Below are 15784 nucleotides of genomic sequence, written 5' to 3' on the forward strand. Positions count from 1 at the left end.
TGCCTGTGAGGCAACTTTCAGGGATATGTGGACATGTACCCCCAGATCCCTCTGCTCCTTCACACTACCAAGTATCCTGTCATTTACTTTGTACTCTGCCTTGGAGTTTGTCCTTCCAAAGTGTACCACCTCACACTTCTCTGGGTTGAACTCCATCTGCCACTTCTCAGTCCACTTCTGCATCCTATCAATGTCTCTCTGCAATCTTTGACAATCCTCTACACCACCAACCTTTGTGTCGTCTGCAAACTTGCCAATCCACGCTTCTACCCCCACATCCAGGTTGTTAATAAAAATCACGAAAAGTAGAGGTCCCAGACCAGATCCCTGTGGGACACCACTAGTCACAATCCTCCAGTCTGAATGTACTCCCTCCACCACGACTCTCTGCTTTCTGCAGGCAAACTAATTCTGAATCCACCTGGCCAAACTTCCCTGGACCCCATGCCTTCTGACTTTCTGAATAAGCCTACCGTGTGGAACCTTGTCAAATGCCTTACTAAAATCCATATAGATCACATCCACTGCACTACCCTCATCTATATGTCTGGTCACCTCCTCAAAGAACTCTATCAGGCTTGTTAGACATGATCCACCCTTCACAAAGCCGTGCTGACTGTCCCTAATCGGACCATGATTCTCTAAATGCCCAGAGATCCTACCTCTAAGAAACTTTTCCAACAGCTTTCCCATCACTGGTCTATAATTACCCGAACTATCCCTACTACCTTTTTTGAACAAGGAGACAACATTCGCCTCCCTCCAATCCTTTGGTACCATACCTTGATAATAAATTTACTTTAAACTTTGAACTTTAAATGGCACGAAATAGATGGATGCAAATTGCTTCTGTACTTCATTACTTTCAAAGTTTTACTTGCCAGAGGTGGTACTCTATTGTAAAAGCTTACCTCAGCATAACTTTCCGACACCAAAATAAATCCATTATTATCTATGAGGTAACAATTTATTATCTGCAAACATAAAATATTGAAATATTTGTAACATATTGTCAAAAAGAAGCAATTTTGCATTAAGGTATCATGATTTCACAATCTGAGATAAAGCTACAATTGATAATGAAATAATTAACAAAATAAAGTGAATTACTTTATTGTATATTAAACACTTATTCAGCAAAACGTTTAGTCTAGTAATGGGACTGTGCCTGTAAAGATCCTGTTGCAGTGTGTGCTGCACAAGTCTAACAAAATGGTCTGCTGGCCTCATTAGGAAAGTTCCCCAAACCATATGTCTGTTAAGTGGGTGTGACATGATCTGATTTCTAGGCCCATATACTTTAAGTATAGGTTGGCGAGGCCAACTAATGTGCTTACCTCATCATCACAGCTAATACTGCATTTTCCATCAAGTGAAGCACACTGTAACAGAAGATAACACTGTAAACACTCAGAATAAATAACAGCATGCCCCATAAGTTATCATTCAAATATGTTTAAATATTGCTCATCAGAAAGTTGGCAAGATCCAGTTCAAACATGTCACTACTCATTTTAAAAGAGCAGGTTGAATGCAGAACTGGACTTAGAAGATATCTTCATGTTGCCAGGAGTGCTGGCACCAGTGCCAAGACTGGCTTCACTCTCTCCTCTAAACACGCTGGGATTAATTGCCAGAGGCTGAGAAGACTAGCAGGTATAAGTGGTCCCAACTATTTGCAAGAGACTCCTACACTGGTACCTTGCAAGATTTTTATTTCAATACTAAACAGCAGTATTTACCGTTTTTTCCCCACATCAAATTAATTCATTGTTTGTGAAGAATCTGTGAAGAAGCTGTTGCTGAGATGCAAAGTACAACACAAAATGAACTTTCTCCATCTTAGAAAGAAACAAAATAAGCTTGCAGAATAAATTAGCATCTGTTTTCCATACTTTATCCTATGAAAAATATTTACTGATAACATAAATCCCTGTATAATTCGAGTAAGGTACAGGATATGTTTTGCATGCAAAGCCTTTATTAACAGGGATATACATATCACTATGCATAGTACCAGATTGAACCCATAGACTGGTTCAAGGCCAAGAAAAAGGCTGGCCATGTTAACATGGAAACATTGCATTTTATTGCTGGAAATCTTCTGTTCATTCAAATAATAAAGTAACTCAAATGACAAAAATAACTTTAATACAATGATATAAACACTCATTTTATGCATTCCTGCTGGTTTCCCACTTCCTTTCCTTTCTATGAACCAGAAAGCATCTAGTGGGTATCCAAAGAGGTATCAGTCAAGTCTGTGAATACTTTAAATAAGTGCTTGATTTAGCCTTGTCATGCACACATGTTTACTTTGAACATGGATGGTCAGCAAAAACACATTTAGGAAATTGGATTGATGTTGTGGCCAAATGTACAAGTTCTGCTATTGCCTGAGATCAGTTTGAACTTTGAATCAAGTTCTTCTGCAATTTCTGCTGGATAAACTTAATAAGCCACAAGACTGAGTTGCATTAGGCAACCTGTCAATTAGGCTGTTTGCCTATAGTGCTAATGCCTGCCTTAAGAGTGCAGATGAGGTACGTCGTAATACTAATCAGAGTGCAATGTTGATCTGGCACGAGTGCTATCCAGCAACGTGCAACCCAATGCCTTCTGGTAACCTTGTAGAGCTGAGCAAATACTGAGCAGTAGGCAACATCCCCACCCATTACAATTTAAAGGGATCATGAATAGGCTGTAGGTTAGACGCCTCTTGATTTCTTCTGCTATTACAATCCTATAAAGATTTGGGCCTTTCCAGAATCAAAGGGAAGGCAGAACAAGGGTTTGATTCAAAAGGAGGGGTGTGCCAGTGTTGGACCAACTTCAGGCTCCTGTTGAAAGCAGTCATTCCAAGACATGGTTGCATTAGCGTTGTTAGCCTTCAAAGACAGCAAGAAAATGGACAAAAAGAGGGATGAGCGGAGGATCACTTGGACAACCATAATAGCTATGTCAGGTTGCTGTCTATTGATAACAGCTCAGCGTCCAATGTCGTCATCCCCTCAGTACCAATTAGCAAGCTTCAAAACCTGGGCCTCTGTAACTCCCTCTGCAACTGGATCCTTGACTTCTTCATTGGAAGACCACATTGACCATGGATAAGAAATAACATCTCCTTTTCTCTGACAGTCAAAATGGGTGAACCTCAAGGATGCATGCTGAGCCCACTGGTTTACTCTCTCTACATCCATGACTCCATGGCTAGGTACAACTTAAACACCATCGATAAACTTGCAGATGACACCACTATTGCTGGTAAAATCTCAGAAGACAACAAGAAGGCATGCAGGAAAGAAATAAATTGGCTGATTGAGTGGTGTTGCAACAACTTTGCACTCAACGTCTGCAAGATCAAGGTACTGATTGTGGGCTTTAGGAAGGGGAAATCGGGAGGATATACCGCAATCCTCATTGAGGGGTCAGCATTGGAAAGGGTAAGCAGCTTCAAGTTCCCGGGTGTCAACATCTCAGAAGATCTATCCTGGACACAACATACCGAACCAAGTATGAAGAAGGCACGCCAGCGGCCATATTTCATTAGGAGTCTGAGGAGATTTGTTACGTCACCTAGGAGTCTAGCAAATTTCTACAGATGTACTGTAGAGAGCATCTGACCAGCTGCACCACCTTCTAGCATGGAAGGCACAAGTGCACAGAATTGGAAAACACTGCAGAGGGTTGTAGAATCAACTAGCTTCATCATGGAAACTAACCCTCCTCAACATCAAGGACATCTTCAAAATGCAATGCTTCACGAAGACATCATCCATCATGAAGGAACCTGACTATCCAGAACATGCTTTCTTCTCATTATTACCAGCGGGGAGGAGGTACAGGAGCCTAAAAAAGCACACTCAAATTTCAGGAACAGCTTCTTCCCCTCTGCCATCAGATTTCCCCGCTGCTCATGAACACTGCCTCGTTTTTGCTGTGCTGGAACTCCTGTTGTTTGTGATATATATTAAAAACTTGTATTTAAATATTGGAAAAATGACTAGTAATTTTGCAAATTACGTTAAAGTTAATGATGTTGTAGACAGCAAGGAAGGTTGGGTAAGTTTACAGCAGCACTTAGATCAGATAGAAATTTGGGTGGTCTGTTGGCAGATGGAATTTAATCCTGACAAGCATGTGGTGATACAACTTGGGAAGTCAAATGGCACAGGAACGATGCGCTTTTGTTGAAAGTGCAGAGGAGATTCACCATGATGTTGCCAGACTTTAGTTCTGGGGAAATATTGAATAGGCTGGGCTTGATTTCCCTGGGGCAAAGGAGGCTTAGGGGGTGACCTGAGGTATTTAAAATTATAAATGACATGGCTAAGACGGGCAGGCAACGGATGGAACAAGATGTAAGAGATGATGGCTGGATGATCCACAACTGTGAAACAATACACAGCTTGAATCACATCATCAAGTTTGTCGATGACACAACCGTGGTGGGTCTCATCAGCAAGGACGACGAGTCAGCATACAGAGAGGAGGTGCAGCGGCTAACGGACTGGTGCAGAGCCAACAACCTGTCTCTGAACGTGAACAAAACAAAAGAGATAGTTGTTGACTTCAGGACAGCATGGAGCGAACATTGACGGCTCCTTTGTTGAGATCGTTAAGAGCACCAAATGTCTTGGTGTTCACCTGGTGGAGAATCTCACCTGGTCCCTCAACTCCAGCTCCATAGCCAAGAAAGCCCAGCTGCATCTCTACTTTCAGCGAAGGCTGAGAAAAGTCCATTTCCCACACCCCCCCCATCCTCACCACATTCTACAGAGGATGTATCGAGAGCATCCTGAGCAGCTGCATCACTGTCTGGTTCGGAAATTGCACCATCTCGGATCACAAGACCCTGCAGTGGATAGTGAGGTCAGCTGAGAAGATCATCAGGGTCTCTCTTCCTGCTATTACAGACATTTACACCACATGCTGCACCCGCAAAGCTAACAGTATTGTGAAGGACCACACACACCCCTCACACAAACTCTTCTCCCTCCTGCCATCTGGCAGAAGGTACCGAAGCATTTGGGCTCTCACGACCAGACTGTGCAACAGTTTCTTCCCCCAAGCCATCAGATTCCTCAATACTCTAGAGTCTAGAATGACACCTACATCATTTATTATTATATTGTAATTTGTCCTCTACTGTGCCTATTGTCTTGTTTATTAATTATTTTACTGCCCTGCACTGTTTTCTGCACTTTATGTAGTCCTGTGCAGGTCTGTAGTCTAGTGCGGTTTTAATGTTTGTTTTATGTAGTCTAGTGTAGCCTTGTGCTGTCTCACATAGTTTAGTGTAGTTTTGTGTTGTTTCATGTAGCACCATGGTCCTGGAGGAATGTTGTTTCGTTTTTACTGTCTACTGTACCAGCAGCTTATGGTCGAAATGACAATAAACTTGACTTGACTTGAAGCCTGCAGGGGAAGAGGGAGGGATAAAGTCAGAAGGCAGTGGATGTGGGTAGAGACGGATAAGGAGAGAGAAAAATATGAGAATGAGAAGAGGGTGGAGGTAGAGACAGAGACCAGAAGGTGATGTGGAAACAAGAGGCTGTAGATTTTGGAATCTCTTAAGGAAAGTGATGCGTAGAGCCAGATAAGGCATGGGTGGTGGGCAGATGGAACTGTCTGTGGACTAGATAGGAGACCAAGAAGTGCAGTGTTTAGGTGATAGGTAGATGGAACCAGCTGGGGGAAAGGGAAGTATACTTACTTCTCAGTGACCTGTTGAACAATAAAAAGTCTGGATAAATTTGCAATTCTCTGAATGCTACTGTCAAATATAACTATTTAAAATTCTAATGTTGAGTTTCCACAAATTTCCATGTCAAATCTCTCAGATTTCAGTTTCTAAACTGAACATAATGTTATACAATAGTTTAGGTTTAGGCGTATCTTGTATGCCTTACACTCATTGTATCATTAAGTGCTGAGCTCTACTTTAATTTGGCAGTCTATTTTAGGCATTGCTTTGCTTCTGATAAACATAATCTTGAATACCTTTGGATTTCACACGTAAAATTATGATCTTTACTCTTGGGTTTCTTTCCATTAAAGGAAATAGCATATATCATTTGAAAACTTCTCATCACCTTCGCTGTACACATGTCAGCAAGAATTTAAAAAAAGGGAGTCCTTGAAAACATCAAAAGCTGCTCTAGAGTTTAAAATTGCTGGAAATTTGTTTTTTTTAGCTGAAACAGCTATTGATCTCATCGAGGCTACAGTAGAGTTATGGTAGGAGTGTAATCCATAATTACTTGTTACTGAAACAGCCAATCATTGCAGACTTTCCTGAAATGAAATGCAATTGATTTTGGTACAAACTGATTAATTCTTGCAGGCAACGCCAAGAAAAGCATAAGTCATCAAAAACAGAAGTTTGACAAACTGAAAATTGCCTTTCTAGTTTTTGAGAAGCTGATCAATAATTTGGATACTTAATGCAAGTTTTTAAAGTTTCTATACATGGAAAGAAGGCTTGACAATGGCATATTTCCTTAGTTGATAATAAAATAGCTGCCTCTGTTATTGCACCACAATAAGGTATTTCATAATAACTAGTTTGTACCTTATTCAGTAAACCATGTGGTTCTTAATTCCCAAATGATCCAGGAATGGAAGAGTTAATATGAGGAGTGTTTGATGGCTGTTGGCCTTTATTCACTGGAGTTTAGAAGAATGAGCAGTTATCTCATTGAAACCTATCGAATATTGAAAGGCTGAGATAGAGTGAAAATGGAAGGATGTTTCACATCGTGGGGGAATCTAGGACCAGAGGGCACAGCCTTGAAATAGAAGGATGTCCCTTTTGAACAGAGATGAAGAGAAATTTCTTTCACCAGCGGAGGTGGAATTCATTGCCATAGATGGCTGTGGAAGCCAAGTCATTGAGTATATTTAAAGCAGAGGTTGTTAGGTTCTTGATTAGTAATGGTGTCAAAAGTTATGGGGAGAAGGCAGGGGAATGGGGTTGACAGGGATGATAAATCAGCCATGGTGGAGTAGCAGAGAAGATTTGATGGGCCAAATGGGCTAATTCTGCTCCTAGCAATACATTCCAAATTCTGGAAACCCAGAAGGCCAGGCAGCATCTAGGGAAAAGAGTAAAAGTTGCTGTTACAGGCCGAGCCTTTAATCAGCACTAGAGAAAAAGGATGAGAAGTAAGAGTAAGAAGGTGTGGGGGGAGGGGAGGAATAAATGCAAGGTAGTAGAGGATAGGTGAAAGCAGGAGAAGGGGAGGGGTGAAGTAAAGAGCTGGGAAGTCGATTGGTGAAAGAGATAAAAGGTTGAAGAAGGGGAAATCTGATAGAAGCGGATGGAACGCCATGGAAGAAAGGAAAGAGGGAGGAACACCAGAGGGAGATGATTGGCAAGTGAAGAGATAAGGTGAGAGAGGGAACTGGGAATGGGGAATGATGAAGGAGAGGGAGGCCCATTATTGGAAGTTCGAGAAATCAATGTTCATGCTATCAGATTGGAGGCTACCCAGATGGAATATAAAGTTTTGCTCCTCCAACCTGAGTGTGGCCTCATTGCAGCAGCAGTCGGAATGGGAATGGGAAGTAGATTTAAAATGGGTGGCCACTGGGAGATTCCGTTTTTTTCTCGTAGATAGAGTGTAGGTGCTCAGTGAAGAGGACTCCCAATCCACGTCAGGTCTCACAGATACACAGGAAGTCACATCAGGAGCACCGGACACAGTATATGACCCCAACAGACTCACGGATGAAGTGTTGTCTCATCTGGAAGAACTATCTGGGGCCCTGAATAGTAGTGAGGGAGGAGGTGTAGGGACAGGTGTAGCACTTGTTCTGCTTGCAAGGATAAGTGCCAGTGGGGAGGAATAAATGGACAAGGGAGTCACATCGGGAGCGATCCCTACAGAAAGTGTGGGGGGAGGGGGAGAAGAGAAAGATGTGCTTGGTAGTGGGATTCCATTGGAGATGTCTAATGTTATGTGCTGGATGCGGTGGCTGGTGGGGTGGTAGGTGAGGACTAAAGGATCCCTATCCTTGGTGAGGTGGCAGGAGGACACGGGTAAGGGGAGATGTGTGCGAAGTGGAAGAGAGGAAGTTGAGGGCAGCGTTGATGGTGGAGGAAGGGAAGCCCCTTTCTTTCAAGAAGGAGGACATCTCCTTGGTTCTGAAATGAAAAGCCTCATCCTGAGAGCAGATGCAGTGGAGATGGAGGAATTGTGAGAAGGGGATGGCATTCCTACAAGTAACAGGATGGGAAGAGGTAGAGTCCAGGTAGCTGTGAGAACCAGTGGGTTTATGAAAGATATCAGTAAATAAGCTTTTTCCAGATATAGAGACAGAGAGGTCGAGAAAGGGGAGGGTGGTGTCAGAAATGGACCAGGTAAATTTGAGGGAAGGCGGAAGCTGGAGGCAAATTTGATGAAGTTGATGAATTCCACATGGGTGCAGGAAGCAGCACCTATGCAGTCGGTGGTGTAGTGTAGGAAAAGTTGAGGAGTGATACCAGTGTAGGCTGCGAACATAGACTGCACCATAAAGCCGACAAAAAGGCAGGCACACCCATGTGAGTGCCCATGGCTACACCTTTTGTTTGAAGGAAGTGGGAAGAGCCGAAGGAGAAATTATTGAAGGTGAGGATCAGTTCCAAATTCCGCTCCTATTATTCTTATGGTTTTATGGTCTTCTTCTGTTCTGAGATTCAAAAAATGGTTTATTTCTTTAAAAGGGGACTGATGCACTCTTTACAAACAAGTGTCACAAACTTGTTTTACTGTGCAACATGTGACGTATTTCAGAAGATTAGCTTGAATTTGAACAGATTGATTTTAAGAGATTTTAGTACCCAGAATTTATTCAAAGTTGTCTTTGATATTACAGTCACAAAAGAATTTAACTAATGTGATTTGACAACATTATAAAGATAAAAGTGTCATTTTTGAAAACCTTTTAACACAGTTCAAATATTAAAGCTGGTACTAATAAACAGCTCACCTGACGACTTGCGGTCCAGAACTTCTTTTGGAAAAACTCCAGCTTCATTTGAATACCCACAGCTGGCAAAGAACAGAACAGAATTTTTCAGATATCCTTAACAATCATTTCTATTAATATAGTTTAGGAATCTATGTTCAACTTCGAAAAGATTGCTTGGGACAAAAATGGTTGGGAGTGAATGCATTAAGTATTTTTACTGACATACAGTATCTTGACTATTTTTCATTGCAGCACAAATGTGATCATTTCCGTGGCCTGTTTCATGATGCCGAGGCCCATATTAAGTATACTTATAGGATTTTAGAATTAGATTCCAATTGGGTGCCCTATTGCAATCTGTATTGAGATTTTACCATATTGCATCTCAACAAGATTTGCAGGTATGTTATCCGGAAGCAAGGCTTGTCCATGGATCGTTTGCTGCAGGTGTAATAAATGTTCACACTCCTTCCAACTCTCCAATAAACAATAAATAAACACAAGGAATTCTGCAGATGCGGAAATCCAGAGCAACACACACAAAATGCTGGAGAAACTCAGCAGGTCAGTCAGTTATCTATGGGGAGGAATGAACAGTTGATGTTTCCAGCCAAGACCCTTCATCAGGCTGTTACTAAGTATGTTCTTAGGTTTTTACAATTAGATTCCAACTGGGTGTCCTGATGATTTCTGTATTGAGTACTGAACTATATTGTATCTTAACAAGATAATCCCAATAAACAAGATGTCAGAGATTTGGGGGGCTCTCATTTGAATGGTATCCTGGATCCTCCTTAGAACCAAAGCTATTTTTTATAGTTTCTACAAAGACATTTACCAACAGCATTTTTTGAGGCATAAGTATAGGAGCCTTCTTTCAAAACTAAATAAAGATTACCATTCACATCCTTGCCATCAGGGCAACTTAAAATGATTCATTTCCAGTCTTTGCAGTGAATCTCCACGCTGATCAGTCTTCAGGCCTTTGTTCTGCTAAACCGATGGTCAATATTCTGGTCATAAATATAGACTCCTATCTGTTCTCTATATTTTTGAACATAGAGTTCTTAGAAGCATGCAATATTTTAGGAACATATTCTTTAAACAAGCTTCTCAAAGACTTCCTAAATTTTGAAGGAAGTGGAAAGAGCTAAATATGATTTTTGGGAATACAGTATTTTGAAGGTTATTTGAAAAAGAATTGGGACTTTTCAAATATTCCTTTTCCTCCTAATAAAATCAGCTCTTACTGAAGTTTTCAGATCATGTCCAAGTATATGATCAAAGACTGTCAGATGATCTATATTAATTGCAAATCTCATAAGGAGAGGCTACAAATTAGCAAGAGCAGGTAGTCCCGGTACTGTTGACAGGATGTTTTGAGCAAATACTTATAAATAAACTTCCAAACTTATTGTCATCTCCCTTATAGAAATGTTGAACTAATTGCAAAATTTCTCTAACAACCCCTGCCCAATACTGATGTAAATTCATTGTAAAAAATCTCCCCACCCATTGCTATCTGTATAACGGAAGTGTATAACAATCATTGAAGTATAAGGTCAAGGATTCAGGAATTATTTTATATAATTTGTAACAGCAGAAAATCTGTATGATGGCAAAACCTGTCACAGAATTCCTGTCAATCCCCATCTCTTATAAACTTCATGCTCAATTCTAAATGAAAGTTGTTTTGTAAGCTTGTCACAACATAATTGCATGCTTCTGTCAATGGGGTTACTGGAGATTTTTAAATAGATTTACATATATTGGTTCCATTATATATGTGACAATACATACTTACAATATTTCATTATAAATGTGACAATATGAATTCACATGCAAGTGCAGAATAAGGATAAACTGAATCAATCTAAACCCTTGACAAAACTAGATCTTCTGGCACCCACCCTCAATCCTACCTGACCAACGCCTACGTTTTCTCACCTGGAATGCCCATGTGATGGACTGATAGAAAACAGTTCTAAAGATGCATTACCCTTGGATGACATGTTAGATCTTCCAATACATGAACAATTACTTCAGACCAACCAAAATGTTTCCAACCTTGGTGTGCACTTCCTCTGGTGTAATACATATCAAAAACTCAGATCTTTTGTTTTTGGTTTTTCACCCAATGTATGAAGCCGGGATAAAAAATAAATTATTTCATGTCCCTCACAGAGATGAACACATTGTAAATTACAAACACTTCTTAGTTTAGAAATTACTATCACTAGTGATAATGTATGATATTTAACTTGAGATTTCCTTGCACAATGTTTAAGTGGTGGTATTTATTTATTTATGTGGGTTAATATCAAATTAAAATAAGATACAATCTATTGGCAATGTTTGCAGTTTTTGTTTTTAAGAGGTCATACTTCTCTGTTTAATACAAATGCCAAAACCACAGTAATGTTATAAGGGCCTTCAATGAAAGGATTTTTTGTTTGAATGCCTTTGATTATATCCATGCTGTGGAATTGGAATGTCAACCACTCCTTGGTACATGGACATGTAACAAGATCCAACACCACTCTCCAAAATACTGGTAACAGCTTCTATTAGCACCATTCAGTCAGCACCAGTACAATTCCAAAGCCTGTGCTTTTACAAGCGTTTCATTTCCTCAGTACGTCTTATGGAATGGAGTCTGGTAAGTTCAAAAAGAACGTATCAGCTGACCATGGCATTTCACACATTGTGCTTCCATCCCCCTGGACCAAAATTAGATAGGACAAAGGGAACACAAAGGTAAGGCTACATATCTAGAGTGACAGAAGAGAAATATATGGTGTTATTGGTAAAAAGAATATAGTCAAAATGAATAACATGAAACAAAGTTCAATTGCATCAGGTTGCACTTGAAATGAATTTCAGCAAAGTAATTTTTACAGCTGCAATTATTTTTTATTTATTTTGTTATACAGTTTGTAGTAGGTTTTTCCAGCCCTTCAAGCCACGCTGCCCCAGCAACCCCTCAACCCCGATTAACACTAGCCTAATCATGGGACAATTTACGATGCCAATTCACCTACCTGGTACATCTGTGGACAGTGGGAGGAAACTGGAGCACCTGGGAAAACCTAGGCGTTCCATGGAGAGAACGGACAGAGACTCCTTACAGAATGGCTCTGGAGCTGAACTCCAACAACACCCCGAGCTGTAATAGTGTCATGCTAACCACTGCAGTACCGTGGAATTATTTGTATCAAATTGTTTATCACCAATCCATATAAGGTAATCTTGTAATAGCCAAATATGACTTTACTTGAGCAATAAATATTGAACAGGATGCCTCCTCAATCCTCACATGATGCTCCAATGGAAAATCCCATGGAATCTTTCTCATACATTTGAGGTGGAAACTCATTTCAAAGATGACTTCTCCAACAGTGATCAATATTCTCCAATATTCTTCTGTGCCTGTTTGTCCTTGATTATATGCTCAAGCGATTGCATTGCAGCTCAACCCTGTGGCCCTGGGTTGGAAGTAGAATTCACTCTCACACTCCAGCATGGACTGAAAATAACAATCATTCACTGGCACATCTGAACTTTATTCACTGCTAACAATTATATCTGAGGAATGAAGTTTGTAATAACATAATAGGAGCTTCCACTCTATGAGAACTTACAAACAGAGTTCTTACATCATAATTTGCTTTATTGTTGGCTTTTTGTTCTAATTAAAAAATAAATTTCCTATTCTTTATCAAAATCACATAATGCAAAATTTGTGCCAATCAATTACAAAACAGCATATTAAAATGTTACTGCAGAACTTAAATCATGATATTTATAGATGGCCTAACATCATCAATCAATAATATCTGTAAGACTTGGATTAGAGGCACATGTCATCAAGGAATAAAATAGAGGAAAGTAATGTTTAGCTACGCTCTCCAAACATTTTTACTATTGAAGATGCTTACTTTCTATCTCATTGGGAAATGCAAATCCAAAGGGGCTATCCAACTGGCCACCTTGCCAACAAAGTGAAGAAAGTGTTAGGCCACCTTGCCAACAAAGTGAAGAAAGTGTTAGGCCTTAGACAAAAATATTATGCACCAAGAGATTGCACCAGGGAATCCCATTAACTACATCCTAAAGTGTTCTAATTACAATGAGTAATTAGCTCTGATTTGTCCTGAGTGCTATTCAATTTAGTGTTAAAAATCCATTTCAAATGTTGATATGCCTCTAAATACACCCAAAGGATTACAAAGAATCCAACACACAATTTCACTGGCAATGTGTTTACATTAATCTGAATAAATGGCTTTGTTGTAAAATTCATACAATCACATGCAAGTTGTTTTCATGCTCATACAATGAAATCAAATCTGCAGTGTTTGCTGACAGACAAGTATTTCTAGCATTGAAATCATGGATGGTTTATCCATGTGCAGGATTCCATTTATAGCAAGAACATGAGATGAGCAGCTGCAAACCAGACAAGCAAGTGATACACAAGAAACCTGGAGCTGTGCCTGCTGTAAACAGCGATGCAGCTTTCATGGCAGTTGGGAAAGAAGAACAAAGAGCTGAGCAAATGCCCTGGCATCAGAAAGCAGCATACTGAAACTCAAACGTAAAATTTGCTTATTAAAAACACATATCGGAAACATAACTGAAGAGATGTCTGAATTTATGTTACGCAGTTCACAAAATCTTAGAAATGTGACTTTACAATATTAATTCTACAATAATACTCTGATATTCAAAAACATGAACAACTAAACACAAGAAGGGTCTAATCAAACAGTCCTGTGTCTGATTTCTGAATGAGGCGACGTGTAACCAGAAGGAGCTGATGTGACTGGGAATGGACCCAACACCATTAATCTCTTTGTTCCTTCAGAAAGGATAGATTGGCAGTCATTGGCAAGCACTCTGGAGTCTAGAAAATACATGTTATATAATATCACAGGCGAGATTCTGTCACTAGTAATTTTTGAAATGGTGGTTATTTAATTGTTTTTTTTTAGCAAATGCTGAGCTCTATTATAAAATACTAGTGTCCTTTGTAAGTACGCTAAAGGAAACTAAAAAATTGAGGGAAATGCCTAATACAAGGGGCACAATTTTAAGGTGATTGGAGGAAGTCAGAAGTAAGTTCTTTATACAGAGAGTGGTGGGTACATGGATTGCCTGGCCAGGGCTGGTGGTGGAGGCAGATACATTAGGGCTATTTAAGAAACTCTTAGACAAGTACACGAATAAAGGGAAAATGGAAGGCTATGTAGGAGGAAAGAGTTAGGTTGATCGTAGAGTAGGTTAAAAGGTCGGTTCAATATTGTGGGCCAAAGGGCCTGTACTGTGCTGTAATGTTCTATGTCCTATGTTATATCACACAACTTCATAGGTAATACTGTTAAAGAAGTGTACAAAAGGAATCATTGTCCTAGGCTGAGAGGCTAATCAGAAGATCACTCTCACAAGGAAGATATTTTACATTTGGGAAATGACTATCCCGCTTCTGGGATAATACTACAAGTGACCACTCTGGTATATTGTCCTCAATAAGAAGATATGCCATCACTAAAGTTGGCTAGTCAGAACCAGGCATATAGATTTATTGGAGTAATTTGTAAGAAATACTCAGTATGAACCAAGAGAAATTAAATAGATAATGTAGGAAATATTCTGCAGGTCAGGCAGCATCTATATAGAGAGGAAAAAAGTTAATATTTCAGGTTGATCCCTTTCAGTGAAACCAAAACATTTATTGTGCTCCTCACTCCCCAGGTAGTGCTGAACCTTGCTAGGCATCTCCTGCACTTTCAGTTTTATTTCTAATTTGCAATGCTCACGGTATTTTGCAAGGGGAATAAATAATCAACTTCTTCATGTCCCTGTTGAAATGCAATGACCAATTAAATATGCAGTTTTTTTTCTTTTTCCCCCAATTGAAAATAAATTCAATCTCCCTTTTTAAAAATAAAGATATAGAGTTCTAAAAAAGAAGAAAGAAATAAAGATTTACAATTGCAAACTTCTGCACTACTGCCTCCCACACAGCTTTGGAGCCATTACCTATTTAAGAACCCACTGAATCATGTGCTTTAGGGTGAAGAACACACCAAACAGAGCAGACTCGAGGGGCCAATGGTCTGAATCCGCTGCTATGTTCCAAGTCTTATGGTCAAACATGAAAGGGATGTATAAGAGTGGTAAGAAACATGGAGTAATATCTCTTAAAAATTTAACTTGAGCATGTCCAACTCTGTCTATAGATCCCACTGCCTCAGTAAACCAGCCAGCAAAATCAACAACCCTACCCACATCAGACATTGTATTTTCTCCCTTCTCTCATTGGGCAGAAGATACAAAAGCCTGTAATTCCCTCTACTCTACTGTAACACTGATACGTCGGACTTTAGCATCTCCTTCTCAAATTGCAGGGTAAATTCTATAACATTATGATCACCCTCTCCTAAGGGTTCCTTTACCTTAAGCTCCCTAATCAAATCTGGTTCATTACTCAAAACCCAATCCAGAATAGCCTTTCTCCTATTGGGCTCAACCACAAGCTGCTCTAAAAATCGATCTCAGTATCAGAATCACTGGCATATACCATGAAATTTATTGCTATGCGGTAGCAGTATATCGCAGTAGCAGTGGGGTTGAGAGGGAAAGTGAATCACCCGTGATGAAGTGGAGAAGCATACTCGATGGGCCGACTGGGTTAATTCTGCTCCTGGATCTTATGGTCTTATTGTTTTATGGAGCTACTCCATAGAAAACCTGCAATGCTCGTGATGTGAAAGATTTTCCGAATAAGGGAAGCTGTTGCCATCTCCTGATTCATTGCTACACA

General features: G+C 39.9%; 1 protein-coding gene across 8 annotated transcripts in view; it reads right to left on the reverse strand.

The window, feature by feature from the left end:
- Window positions 1-15784, reverse strand: part of cacna2d3a (calcium channel, voltage-dependent, alpha 2/delta subunit 3a) — an 892602-nt gene that overhangs the window by 137299 nt on the left and 739519 nt on the right. For all 8 annotated transcript variants that reach the window (XR_010020451.1, XM_063068081.1, XM_063068079.1 and 5 more), the window contains 3 exons: window positions 8977-9038; window positions 1338-1382; window positions 912-974 (listed from right to left, as the gene is read on the reverse strand). Coding sequence is in view for 7 of the 8 variants with exons in the window: in XM_063068081.1 (XP_062924151.1) it covers window positions 912-974; window positions 1338-1382; window positions 8977-9038 (170 nt within the window). In the remaining variant the exon portion in view is untranslated. The remainder of the gene's footprint in view (window positions 1-911; window positions 975-1337; window positions 1383-8976; window positions 9039-15784) is intronic.

This window comes from Mobula hypostoma, chromosome 15 (assembly GCF_963921235.1).
Source record: "Mobula hypostoma chromosome 15, sMobHyp1.1, whole genome shotgun sequence".
NCBI lineage: Eukaryota > Metazoa > Chordata > Chondrichthyes > Myliobatiformes > Myliobatidae > Mobula > Mobula hypostoma.